General features: G+C 43.8%; 1 protein-coding gene across 4 annotated transcripts in view; it reads left to right on the forward strand.

Annotated features, from left to right (window-relative positions):
• Positions 1–353: 353 nt before the first annotated feature.
• The window catches only part of mdga2a (MAM domain containing glycosylphosphatidylinositol anchor 2a), a 174,024-nt gene continuing 161,383 nt past the window's right edge, over positions 354–12,994 (forward strand). For 3 of the 4 annotated variants that reach the window (XM_034900955.1, XM_034900954.1, XM_034900956.1), the window contains exon 1: positions 354–1,411. In XM_034900955.1, the coding sequence (XP_034756846.1) occupies positions 1,339–1,411 (73 nt within the window). In that variant the 5' untranslated portion in view covers positions 354–1,338. The remainder of the gene's footprint in view (positions 1,412–12,994) is intronic. The other variant, XM_034900953.1, reaches the window with a different exon arrangement.

The following is a 12,994-nucleotide window of genomic DNA, read 5'->3' on the forward strand; positions in this document are numbered from 1 at the left end:
AAAGTCATGTTGCTAAAAAGTTGCCCAAACATGTAGGCCTGTGGCAGAAGCGGCAACAGCGGTGTGTGCTTGGATAGACTGACATAGACATCTCACCGTTTCAAGCCGAAGAAATCTGACGTAGCAGGTGGATGCTACATGACGGACAGCATCTCACCCTTCCTGTCTGATAAGGGAGGCATGCTGAAACATGGGCAGACAGCAGTGTAGACTTAGTGCTTTGTGTTGATTGCAAAGGTTTGTTACAGCTCGATCTCCTGAATTCCAATGGTTCCATTTCTTTCTCTCTCTCTCTCTCTCTCTCTCTCTCTCTCTCTCTCTCTCTCTCTCTCTCTCTCTCTCTCTCTCTCTCTCTCTCAGCATCCAGCAGCTGCGCCCCTTTCCTGACGCTGAGCGAAGCCTCCCATACAGATGAGCGCTGGAAGCCACGCACCTCTTGACGTAGCCACAGACCGGTTGCGGTGCCACTCGGTCTCCGTAGCACGTATTGCGCAACGTGACTGATGCACAACTGACTCCACGGTGGGCACATCCGGCTCCCACCGTCGCGTGAATTCATCAGAAAGTGGTCGCATTACGCCGAGACAACAGCAGGCATCGCCGAGGTGCTGTAGAGAAGCCATCCGGACTGGACCCTCCCCTAGTCATAGCCACCGGCAGGGATGAGTCGAGCGCGCGGCGTCGGGCTGCAGTAGTGCTGTGACTGTGTGAGCGCACGAGCCGACACTGTAAGTAGCGGCAACAGCAGCAGCTTGACGGCCGTCTAGAAGGTGAAAACAGTGAGAATTTGACAGTGCGAGTGTTTTTTTGTGTGAAGCAGAGGTGATGGCTTCGTTTGACAGCACGCAGTCAACGCAGCAGCCTCCACGGAGCGAGCCGTGACCACCCGCCGGATTTGAGGAGCTATGTCCGTGGGTACCGAGCCTCCGTTTGCCTGTAGTCGACAGCATCAGTGTGCCCCCTTGGTTTGGTGCCTCGGGGGTCTTCGCTAAAGTCCAGGGACACACGGTAGCCTACCAGCGGAGCGCACCCACCTGGAGTCGAGGAGAGGTTGCTGTTTGTTCCAAGGCCGGGCTCTCTGAAGCCCACTCCCCGCGCCTGCCTGCCTGCTTCCCCGCATCCTCCGCGTTCTGTCTACACGGCAGTGGACATCAAAACAATCACTACATGAGCCTGTTTGCCTCCCGCGGCCATACATACCTTTACTGCTAATACTCAGACTACATTAATCGACGGGTGTGGACCGGAGCAGTGCTGTGTCTATGCGCATCAGTTACACCGCCCCGGAAAGGACTTCTTGCCATTGAGAGCTGGATATGCAGAGATTAACGTGAGAGGATGGATCTAATTATCTGTGTTTTTGGGCTGCTGGCGCTGGTCGTGGAGGACATCCGTTGCCAAGGAGTATACGGTAAGTGTATGCGATTTGCTCCTGCTGGAAAACTAAAATATGATCGTGACCTTGTAAAACAGTGGTTGCTCACAAGACTCACAAGGTCCCATAATAAAAAAGACCATGCAACATCAACTCGTTTAAGGGTGACAAACCAGGTCTGAATGTCATGTTTGAGTAAGAGGCTCCAAATGTTCTTAGCAACCCTGGGGTTATACTGCAAATCGAGTGTGTAGCCAATCATGCACAGGTCTTTTTCTCATCCAATCCATCACTCATGATGGCTGGTGAGCAGGCTAAATTTAGTAGGCTGCATTCATATATTATGACAGTGGAACCTGGTAGATTTGTCTTGAAGCCCCTCTCAGACTGGTCACCTATATGCATGTCATTCGTTAACTTTCATTTAAAAGGTCAACGTGGCTCAAATGTGTTGTGAAAATGTCATCATGAGGGCTGTAATCTTTTGAGCAGCAGCGTCATGTATTATTTTCATGTTTGGTGGCTCTCTATCTGCCTACCTCTTCCTTATGTCTGTCTTTATGAATCTCCTACACACACACACACACACACACACAACAATGAGCACACATTTTCGTCTCTACCCTGTCTGCTTGTGCAACCAGTGGCATAGATGATGTCTCATATGAATGGTCATCCTCGCAGCAGCAGCACTGTAAAGAAATAACGATTCATGTGGACAAACACTGGGACATGTTGGAAACTATGAGGTGCACGGCCTTAACCTGTCAGCTGTGACATCAGCTTTTTTACCAAAGCAGAGGTTGTGCATGTGCTGCACATAATATGCACAGTTACTCATATTAACACATTTATCCTTCTAACAACCTGTTGCACAGACATTTTTAACTTTCTAAAAATGTGTAGCATACACAGCAAATTTCCCTAATCTTCAAACCTCTAAGCACTCGTTAGGCAGTGTGAGATTTCAACGTTGGTGTCGTTGTTTGGAGTTAGTGAATTCCTCCAGTTACGCATTTAAGCCTGAGGCCATTACCTCTCCTCAAACATAGATTCCTCAAGAAACCATTACCTTGGCTTGAGTCACCATTCTTATCTGATAAAGCGGTCTCTATTCAAGATATACATATATACATAGGTGACAGGCAGGGCGATTACAATCAAAACCGATCACATGAATGTCAGAACAAAGCTGCAGATTCATGGTGTCCATGCCACAGTGTGTGCGTGCAGATAAAGATGCAAGCTCGTTAGAAGGAATCATATCCCACAATGCTCAATGTGGTTTTGCCATAGAGGGATGTATGGACTATTGGGTTTAAACCGGGAGCAGCATCAGCAGCGGAAGAAGAGACAGGAAGATGTAGCAGATGGAATTGTTTGAGCGCTAAACGGTTTGTGTGTTTGCATGGATGTTCTGCAGCCTAATAATTCACTTCAGCACAGTCACCCCCCTTTTTCCCATTTCTACGGTGTTTTGCCTATTCTACAGTATGCGTGAGTTAGGATTTACATACTGTATGTACACATGCCTTCTTACTGCTGCTGTTTATTCTGGTACTGCAGAAGAAAAGGAGGGAGGTAGGTAGGTAGGTAGGTAGAACTGAATACAGAATACGTACAGTATATGTACTCAAATGCCTCATCTTTAAAGTGGTCTGAATGAAAATTCATTGGCAAGGTTCAAAAATCAACAATTATTATTGAAAGTGATAACACATTAGCATGCATGTTGTGTTGCCTCCCATTGTACCCATGGAATATTTTGACACATGAAAGAGACAAGGGGGGGAGGGTGTGTGTCAGTGAAATTAAGTATTGTGCACCACAGGTGAAAGGCAGAGCGTGTGTGACTGAGTCCAGTGAGGCCTGTGAGAGGATAACATAATGGAGCCAGTCACTTTGAAGTGGTAGAGTTTCACAACAGGGTTTATAGAGGGCAAGGCTGGAATTCGTTTCTCTGGTCATCCATTTGAAATCGAAGGCATCATATAGTGCTGGGTATATCTTTTTTTTCACAGTCAAACCATTTCAATAATAGCTATTCACATTTTTTACCACCCGATTCCATCTCTTTTTTTATCGAGTTCAAAGCCTCAGCTATCACTTTTCCTTCCAGATTTCCAAATTGACCCAAGCGCAGGTGAATGGGACAGTTTGCAAAAAAAGTCTTTCAGCAGTTTATTTTTATCCACGAGCAATGGCATATGTCATCGCTGACAACTAAATGGTAGAATCATGAAGTAGTAATGAAGAAATCACATACTAGTGTGTTAAGTGGTGCTGCCAGAGTCATTAAAGAGGATTGATGAAGGCTAGTCATTCCTCCATGACTCTAGGCCACTGAGGCAAAAAGAGAGACACCACTAAAGTACAACATCTGCGCCACCCTTTCACTCCAATCCACACCCTCTCTTCCTTCCCTTGGAGTGTGTCCTTTTTTCTCATCACCCCACACACACACTAGAGTGCTGATCAGTTAAAATCTCACTTTTTTCTCACACTAATGACACGTGTACGTTTGTTTGTGTGGAAAGCCGGCATTTATTAGGCAACTGTAGGAAGGCATTGGGAAATGTTAACAGATGAGCGCATCAGCGCACACGGGGCGACAAGCGCACGTTAATAAGCTGTTTAATTTAAAATGTTCAATGTGTTAACCTTTCTTGATTTCTTCGTTTCCGACCGTGGTCAGAAAACCCGGGGAGACTCGTTACCTCCAGGGCTTACGTTATAAAATGAATAATGTCGGGGTTAAAACCCTGTTCCTGGTGAGCAGATGAATGAGCTTGGCTTTCAGTCTGGGGTTTATTTCAGACACCGCACACACTGTGTACTAAACTTACTTACTTACTAAACTTTCCTCTATCTCCATTTCTCTTCTGCCCACTTTCCACACACACACTCACACACACACACACACACACACACACACACACACACACTGAGCTCTCTTAAAGGAGCCGCAGCTCCATTTTACAGAAATGCCTTATCGCGCTAATGTAATCATTTCTAAATATCTGTCCCAACCCGGCCCGGCCCGTTGGGTCCCATCGGGTCCAGCCTGGGCCCGTTCGGTTTTCCGTCCTCTAACACACGTTGCTTTATTATTCCGACTCCTGCTCATCTCTGCGATGCTCTCTAGAATGCCAATCGGACAGTAGCTGCTCTTCTGTCGTAGCAAATGGAAGTACCAATGCTAAATATTCTCAATTGGCACTCATCTCTAATGTTGGTAACAACCAATTTGAACAAATGGAACATGACACGTATGGTAGCATGGCACTGTTCTTTTCTTTTCCTGCTTGTTACTTTATCTGGGATGTACAGCCTTCACAATGTTCTCTTTACATCAAAGTCAGTCGACGACAACCTCCATGGGATGTGCAGATGTTCCTGATCTCGTTACGCTACTAAAGAGGAAAAGTTCCTGCTGCTCTTTTTTTCCATCTCTCTCTCTCTCTCTCTCCTTCTCTCTCTCTCTCTCTTGGTCTCCGTCTCTCGGTCTGTCTCTTTCTCTCTCTCTCTCTTTCGGTCTGTGTATCTGTCTTTCTGTTGCTTGCTCCCTCTCGTTTGCATTGAAGACCAAGCAATTGCTGGGGTTTCTTTTCATGAGCCCCGGTTCAGTCGCTTTGGCTTCTAAGCTATGCAAATGCATTCTGCCAGTGAAACTAAAGCCGTCTTTGTTGGTTCTCAGAGGCCTCCTCCACAGAGTCCTTCATCATTCCCTTGGATCGGGACCCTCACATTTCCAACCGTAATGAGACCACGGATAACTCTATCTCTTCTCCTCCCTCCCACTCTCAGTCCCTACCTCCCTGCCCGTCTCTCTCTCTCTCTCTCTCTCTCTCTCCATATTGCCCCGGGAAACAGCGGAGGGAAGTCTACAGTATATGTGCTTCAATCAGAGGCAAATGAGGATATACAGCTGGGCACGGAGCAGAGGAAGTAATTCGTTGCAGTAGGAGAGAAGAAGGGGCTTCAGATAGCACCAACTTAATCATACCGAATGTCAGTTCCCTTTGGACTGAGTCCTCCGAGACTGGCACTGAATATACACTGCGGAGTTTTAAAGTCTGAAGCTCTCCTGCTGGGCCCACTATTCACCGCATAATCTTGCAGTTTCGCTTTAATACTCCAATACAATGTGATTAAGGTGAAACAGCTGTGGAGGGAATTTTGGAAACCAAAAGTTCAAATTAAAGGGGTACTACATCCATTGAGTGTAGTATGCTGACCTAACGGTTAGCACTGTGGCCTCACAGCAAGAAGGCTCTCTACCCCACCATAAAAAAACATGTACAAGGCTCTCATAGTGCCCTTGATCAAGGCACTGGCTCAGGTCTGGAGGTGGTTCCCGGGCGCTGTAAACGGCTGCCCACAACTCCCTTGAGGGATGGGTTAAATGCAGAATGAAGATCGTTACATCTATGTGAATGTGACAATAAAAGTACAGGACCTTTACCTTTTAAAAAATGCCAAAATTGAGGCAACCAAGGGTAGGCTATGCTGACTCTGAGTCCCTCGGTTTAGGACAAGATTGGGAGGACATTACTGTGACATCATCAAGGTGTTTTACTCAGGCTTTAGAAAGCACCTGCAGATTCGCAAAAATTTTTTCAGGCTGAGTCATTCTTCTCATTTGTGTAAAAATCAGGGACGTGCCTTTGTAATTAGATTTCTGTGACTTCCTGTTTAGCTGTAAAGCCAAGAGGTCGTGTTACCCGTGTTTATGTGAGGTGTGTGGCTTTGTTGATGGGGTGACAATCCTTCCATTGGTAGGATGCCATCAGTTTTGCCCCCTCTCTCTGCCTCCTTTAGCTAATTTGGAAGATACAGCTGTGTATAATTTAGCAGTAGGCAAAATGGACAAAGGAGCTGTAAGCTTTATGGTTCCAGCAGGGATTTTAACAGCATTTTTCAAATACTGCAATGTCCTTTGCACAGAAAATAAGCAATTCTAGTCCTGTTTTCTTATGCACGGTTCAAAGCAAAGTTAGAGTTGTGCGCAGCTGTGATGAATGGAATATATTTTTCTTGATGATTTGTGTTTAAAATGAAAGTATGATGTAGCATCAACTACTTTGCACACATCATGAACAGCTGTTATACTTTCTTCCTTTTGGAAGGATTAGGATGAGTTCAGGAACATAATTTACCTCTGGATCATTCATTGCCAAATCCCCACCACGGACCAAAGAAGCTTATTGTAACCTGGCTGGCTGCTTCAACTGTTAAGCCCACATCCCCAAACCCTGAGCTACTTTTCCTGCTCTGTACAGTGCTGATGACAGAAAGCTGCTGCTAATGATCCTGTAGTCATCATTCATAAGGTCCTGTTAGGGCTGGGCGATTAAATCGAAAATGTATCAACATCGAAATTGTGAAGCTGTTATAGACGTATTTCTCCAATGACGATAATTTGGATTATTTTATTCCTGTTGACAGGCCTGTTTTCTCCTTATGCGTAGTCATGTGACTTCCCCCGCACCAGTCAGCCGCACGGAAAGCATTATGGAGGATAACTCAAACACCAAGTCCGGGTCAACTGAGCAACTTATGCCAAAAAAAATGCAGGGCCTGTTGTCTGGAAACAGTTTGGCTTCAGAAAAGAGGATTTAGAACAACGTGATTAATTAGCGTTCATTTATCGTTATCAAGGAAAAATGTGTAATTAATCTGGATTCCGATTTTAAGTCATATTGAGAAGCCCCAGGTCCTGTCCTGGTGCACGACTAGACCGGCCGTACGCCCAGTTTATTATCCAAAGTAATTCTGTACATTAAATTAAGTCAAGTAAGGGCACTGAACTGATATTTCTTTCTATTTGTCTTATGACAAGAGGCCATTCATCATGTTGATCATTTAAAACCAAGATTTAAAATCATAAATGTCAACCTTGGTCCTGCTGATACTGCATGGTACAGCAGCACAGCCTTTTATCTCTAGTGATTTCCTTTCATGGAGTGTTCATTTCCTCATGTTAACTTTTGTTATGAGCTGGTCAGTAGTGCTGCTGCAGTTGTAGTATGACTCATGGCAGATGTGGAGCCATGGGATAGGACTCCAAATGGCATTGCATTGTGCTTCCTTCCCATACCCTTCCGTTCTCTGTAACCATTTCCTTCATGTTGTTGTCAACCACAGTACATTAGCCTAATGTGTTTGTTTTTCCTAAAGATGATAGACTGGCTGATAGTTGGATACTGTTGTGCTTGATGAAATATAACAAGGGTGCCCCTTTGGCCGAGGGGCTGCCACTGGTTCAGATCCAGCCAGGGAACTGTATAGCAGGTTATCCTACACATAATCTCTATGAACATACTGTATTACAAGTCTTATTGTTTCTATTTGTAGTCTTTAGTAGTCTGAGTAGTATTGACCAATTGTGTTTCATTGTCTTTGGTTGCATGCAGATAAAGAGCCTGTGTGGAGAGGAAAAGAGGCAGAATGCATTGACCAAAATGCAATCGTCTAACAACGATTTAGCTTTTTATTATCTTTTTTTTTTTTTTTTTTTTAATGTAACCACATTTAAATGCAGATATCTGTTTATAGAGATTGGCCAAAATGTTGTCCGGACCTTGATTTGGTTACTAATCGTACTGTAAACAATGGCCGGCTCACGGAGGAGGAAGTCTTAGCCCAGATATCCGACGGTTACACTGGAACACCCAAAACTTCGGCTTTTGCCCTCAGAGGCTAAATCCTCGTCAGAACGATGGCTGATGGCTTCCCATATTATCTGACACATATCTCCCTCTCTGTCATTTCCTGTCAGCACTTTTGAAATGAATAAAAACGGCCAAGACAAAATGTTTGAAAAATGTCAGCAGCCTCGTTGGTGAGCTGCAAGCTCCGTTCCGGCTGTTGTGTTTTTGTTGGGTCTCCCTCCTCGCCGCCTTTCCTCTGTGTTTTTTTTTTTTGGTCCTGGGACGTGCAGTGTATTGTTTGTTAGTTGCATAATAAAAATGTCATCACAAAAAAATAAAATGTCAGTAGCATCAGCTGCTCACAAAGGACTGTAATTCAAACCCCTAACAGTGGCATAATGAAATGAAGCATGTATTCAATGTATACATGCTTCATATCATTATTTATTTATATACATAATATTCAATTCAAATTAGTTTCAGTTTTCAGTTTGGAACAGACAGAGTTATTTTTCATAATGATAGGTGAGGCAGCGCTGCTGTTTAGTTCAATCACTAATAATGCATCATATTTTATAAAGTGATGTGTATTCTTAAAGCCTCGACTACCCATAATCCACCCACACAAATGTTTTACATTATGTTCTCTAGACAGACCTCTCTCCAGGACAGACTAACTAAGTTTGGGTGACATCTCCCTCACCCACCTTTTGTTGATTCTGTGGTATCTTTTGGTGCGAGACAAGTTACCCTGTTATGATCCTTATTAGCGCCCATAGGGTTTGTTGAAATGACGGTATTCCCAGCACAGCTCAACCCAATGCACCTGGCAAGGTCTAATTAGCCCGAGTAATTGAAAACACCTGGGTGAGTGTGTGTGGAGCCTTTCATTTGCATGTAGTGGAGTTACAAGTGAAATATTACAATGGAAATAATCAAGTTAAGTGCAAGTACCTGACAGCTGTACTTACTGTGAGTACAGTACTTGAGTGGATGCACTTTGTGTGGTTGACCGAAAACCAGAACTGACCAGGAAAAAATGGGGTCAAACTGTCACAAAATAACCCACTTTATCAAAGCACCACCACATGTCCGATCAGTGCACATTTTCGTAGCACGGATATTTGGCGGGATTAAAAAACCTTTCCACTTTTCTGGTTGCTTCAAGAGTTAAAGTTCCTGAGGAAATGATTTTAGCCTAACAGATAGAATTGTAATAAAAACAGTAAGAGCATGAGCTAGAGCTTTGCTTCGTGCTTTGGTTTTACATTTTCTTGCATCATTTCTAACCAATAACTCATAGTTAAGTCATGCATTCACTAACTTCTCATATAAAGTATACACTGTTAGCTGAAATAAATAGCTTTAGCTTGATTTATTCCACGGCCTCATGGCCCTCCATTGCTTTCAGCAGACATTCACGCTCTCATTATTCCGTCATGCCTCTTACGCATTACGGTCCGGCCGGCATGTTAATACTGTACACTATATGTAAATGGTTAGACGAGCCCGAGTGCAAAGAGCGAGGCATGCAGCCGTACATGCTGCATGCTGATAAGAGCAGACCAAAATCCCTTTATCCAGGTTAATAATTTGTGCACAAAGAGCAAAAAACAGGTACATGTATGTTTTTACAGATGCTGAAAGAGACTGAGGCTTATGCCATTTTACCTGGCATATAGCAAATTTTATGTTAATTAATGTAATACTTACACGTATGTTAGAATTCTTTTGGTAAATTGATTATTCACAAGGTGTTAAATCATTGCATAAAGTTGATCATTTATTTGTATTTAGCTAGTCATATTTAACTCATTAGCATATGCATTAGATCTTGATGAGCCATGCAGTAGTTTTACATTTAAAAACATCAATTGTACGCCATAAAAAAAGTGTTAGAGATATTTCTTAATGAACAGCAGGATTAGCTGCGAAGATAGATCCTTTTTAAATGTCTGTGGTGTGTTTCCATATCCGGAGTTATCATTTCCATGATTGGCATCAGTACAAATCACAGGGAATTATACATGCTAGCCAGCTTCAAAGTGACGCAAACGATGAAAGAGGCTCATTGAATATGAATGTCTCCTCCTGTCTTTCCTTACCCATTTCAGTCAATTGAATTGTCTTTGTTAAGCCAAACTGGCAGGACCCGCATTTACACACAAAGTACAAATCACTCAGCATTCCCAATAGGTAGCTGACAAGAGCAACGGGGCTTCTTTTAGCAGTGCTGTGGTGGAAATAAAGCAAAAAGCAAGCCAGGGGAGGATTGGTGCGTTTGGCAACCACAAGAGGCTAATGCAAACCTTCAACTATGTCACTTCAGCCCACACAGGCATCCTAAGTGCTGCTCCTGTGAAGTGATGTCTGTTGTCATGGTGACAGTATGTGAGCCTGGCATTGCACGTCCTCTGACTTCCCTGTTGCTTTCCTTGCTCGCTCGCTTGCTCCTCCCTCCCCCCCCTCCCTCTCTCCATTTCTGCCTACCCACTCACTCAATCTCTCCTTCCCCTCACATGCCAACTGAAACAAATGTGAAGTGATTGCAGAAACGAAAGCTCATCGCAGCAGCCTTACAATTGTGAACGAGAGCAGATGAGATTGCTGTGCGTGTAGAAGGTTGGGATGGGGGGGGGGGGGGGGGAGACAGAGGCTGAACGTGTCTCTTTAAAAATCACCACCATTTCATTGCTACGAGGCACCAACAGAAAGAAGCCTACTTATCTTAAGGTTCCCTGACAAGCAGGAATAGTGGCGACGTAAATGTGTTGACAATGACACCCCCAGACCAAATCCAATGCCCAACAGCCAGACAGCGGGGGAGCCGCACACACACCTCTGGAAAAGATCACATTAATACCTTCCCACCCCTCCCACCCACACCAATGTCATTTAAAAAACACACGTATCCATACTGTATTTTTTCTCTCCCTCTCTCTATCTAGTCATTCCTTTGTGTGTGTGTGTGTGTGTGTACTTGTTTTCTGCGTGCATGCAAGACTTTGCTGAGATATTAATTTAGCAGCGTGATTTATCACTGCGTTCACACATCAGTCTTTCTGGACAAGACTCGTGGATGCTGAGCGTGCCTCAAAGTGCCCGTGAACATGTGATGCAGTCATTACCTGCGCTTTTACACTTAGTAAACCTCCTAACCTTTCTTAAGGGGTTATCAAGCTGTCCGCTGAGCCTCTTTTGTGTTATTTGGCTTCCTCTGTATCCCTCAATAGTCCCTTAAAACCGTATTCTTCTAACAGAAATTCACAATGTAATAGCTAATCTCTTTAGCGTCATGCTCTTTTCATCTCTCCGCCAGACATCGTATATCCCAGAGGCTGTTACACCCATGGGGATAACCTCAAGCCGTGTACTGTCAGTTAATGGCTTCCTATGGTAAAGCAAGCCGAGCTGCCTGGAGTAGGCAAAGCAGTCTCCACCGAGATTTCCCTAAGCGGAGAAAGAAATCTCGGAGCAAGATTTAATGCAGGTGTTGGCAAACTCGCCCAGTTCTGATTGGCCTCCTTCTTGTCTTTATCAGGCCGCTGCAGCAAATGCTTTGCAGTTCTTTTTACCTGAAGTTATATTTTTACAGGTGCATAGGAATTATTTTATGGAAGTAGCCACATTACACTGTAAAAGTCAAAGTGCAGAAAAAACAATTTGGTCCTGTTTTTGTTGCCCGAGTGTCCTCTAGAGTGCATCGTCTTAGAAATTCATGCTCGGGCCTTCTCCAATCTGACTCCTGACTCAGTCCACGTGTCTGCACAGCATGAGGTTTGCTTCCTTCTGGAGATCTTCTACCTCGCTACAGACAGCGGAAGAAGATTTTTCTTGGTTTATATCCAGATGATTTAATTTCAAGAGGCAAATGTAATCATTACAATGACATAGGTGCCACATCATGAGCGTTGCCAAATTAAGACTCAACACCAATTACTGATTAATTTACAAAATTGCTGTTACGTGGGGAAATTGTTTTCTATGCAGAATGCGTTCTGGTAGGAAACCTGATTCTTTTCCTTAATTCATTTTCACTTTATCACATCTTGTCATACTGTGTGTGATGCAGTGAGTTAATACATGTTTTGAGACCATTTATGCCAGAGAGAGAAAGGTGTGATCATCATATGTATCACATCAAAAGTGATAAAACACTTTTTTGTAATGTTCCCGGACAAATAACTCACTCGCATATAAATGCGCATACAGAGAAACACGCACTTGGCTGCCCTTTTTTACTTGTCTTTCATGTCACATAGATGTATTTCATCTGAAGATGAGTGAAGCCAGAAGCAGGCCTCCTCAAATGCCACATTCACAGCTCGAGATGACCCTCTGCCCTATTTCATTACTTCTGCTTCTACCCATTTTCCTTCGTTTTATTTCCATGTGGCCTCCCGTTGCCTCTTTCCTTGCACAATATTATTACTCCTCTGTTTCTGTGTATGTACCAAAGGCCTTAAATAGTGGCATCATCTCTGAGCAGTTTAAACGTCTTAATAATAATAAGTAATGGGCTGGTTTGGCCTCTCCAGTGATCCTTCGTTGGCGTGATTACGTTGAGAAGGTTGCTAAAATATATGTTGGAGCAGAGTTTATATCCGTCTGCTCTTGGGTTGTAATCAAAGGTCTCTGTGCTAAGCAGAAAAGCTTTCCTTGAACAGCAACTTTTTTTCTGAAGCTAACAGCCAGACTTGCCATGGATTTTTATCCCTTAAGCTCAATTGGGGGTTATTTTGATTGTGTGAAATTGCAGGTCAATAGATCTCGAGTTGATTGTTTGGGGACTGTGGGGCCATTCCTTTGGATCTCAAGAAGAACACCAGTATTTACTCACTAAATGCATATGTTGCTTTAATATTTCAGGGCAGCTGTCTGAGTTGTGAATCAAATATGAAAGAAAAAAAAAAGAGGACATTTATATCAAGCGCCCTGTTTACGTGACTAAAACTTTGCCCAAAAC

This window comes from Etheostoma cragini, chromosome 18 (assembly GCF_013103735.1).
Source record: "Etheostoma cragini isolate CJK2018 chromosome 18, CSU_Ecrag_1.0, whole genome shotgun sequence".
In the NCBI taxonomy this organism is placed as follows: domain Eukaryota; kingdom Metazoa; phylum Chordata; class Actinopteri; order Perciformes; family Percidae; genus Etheostoma; species Etheostoma cragini.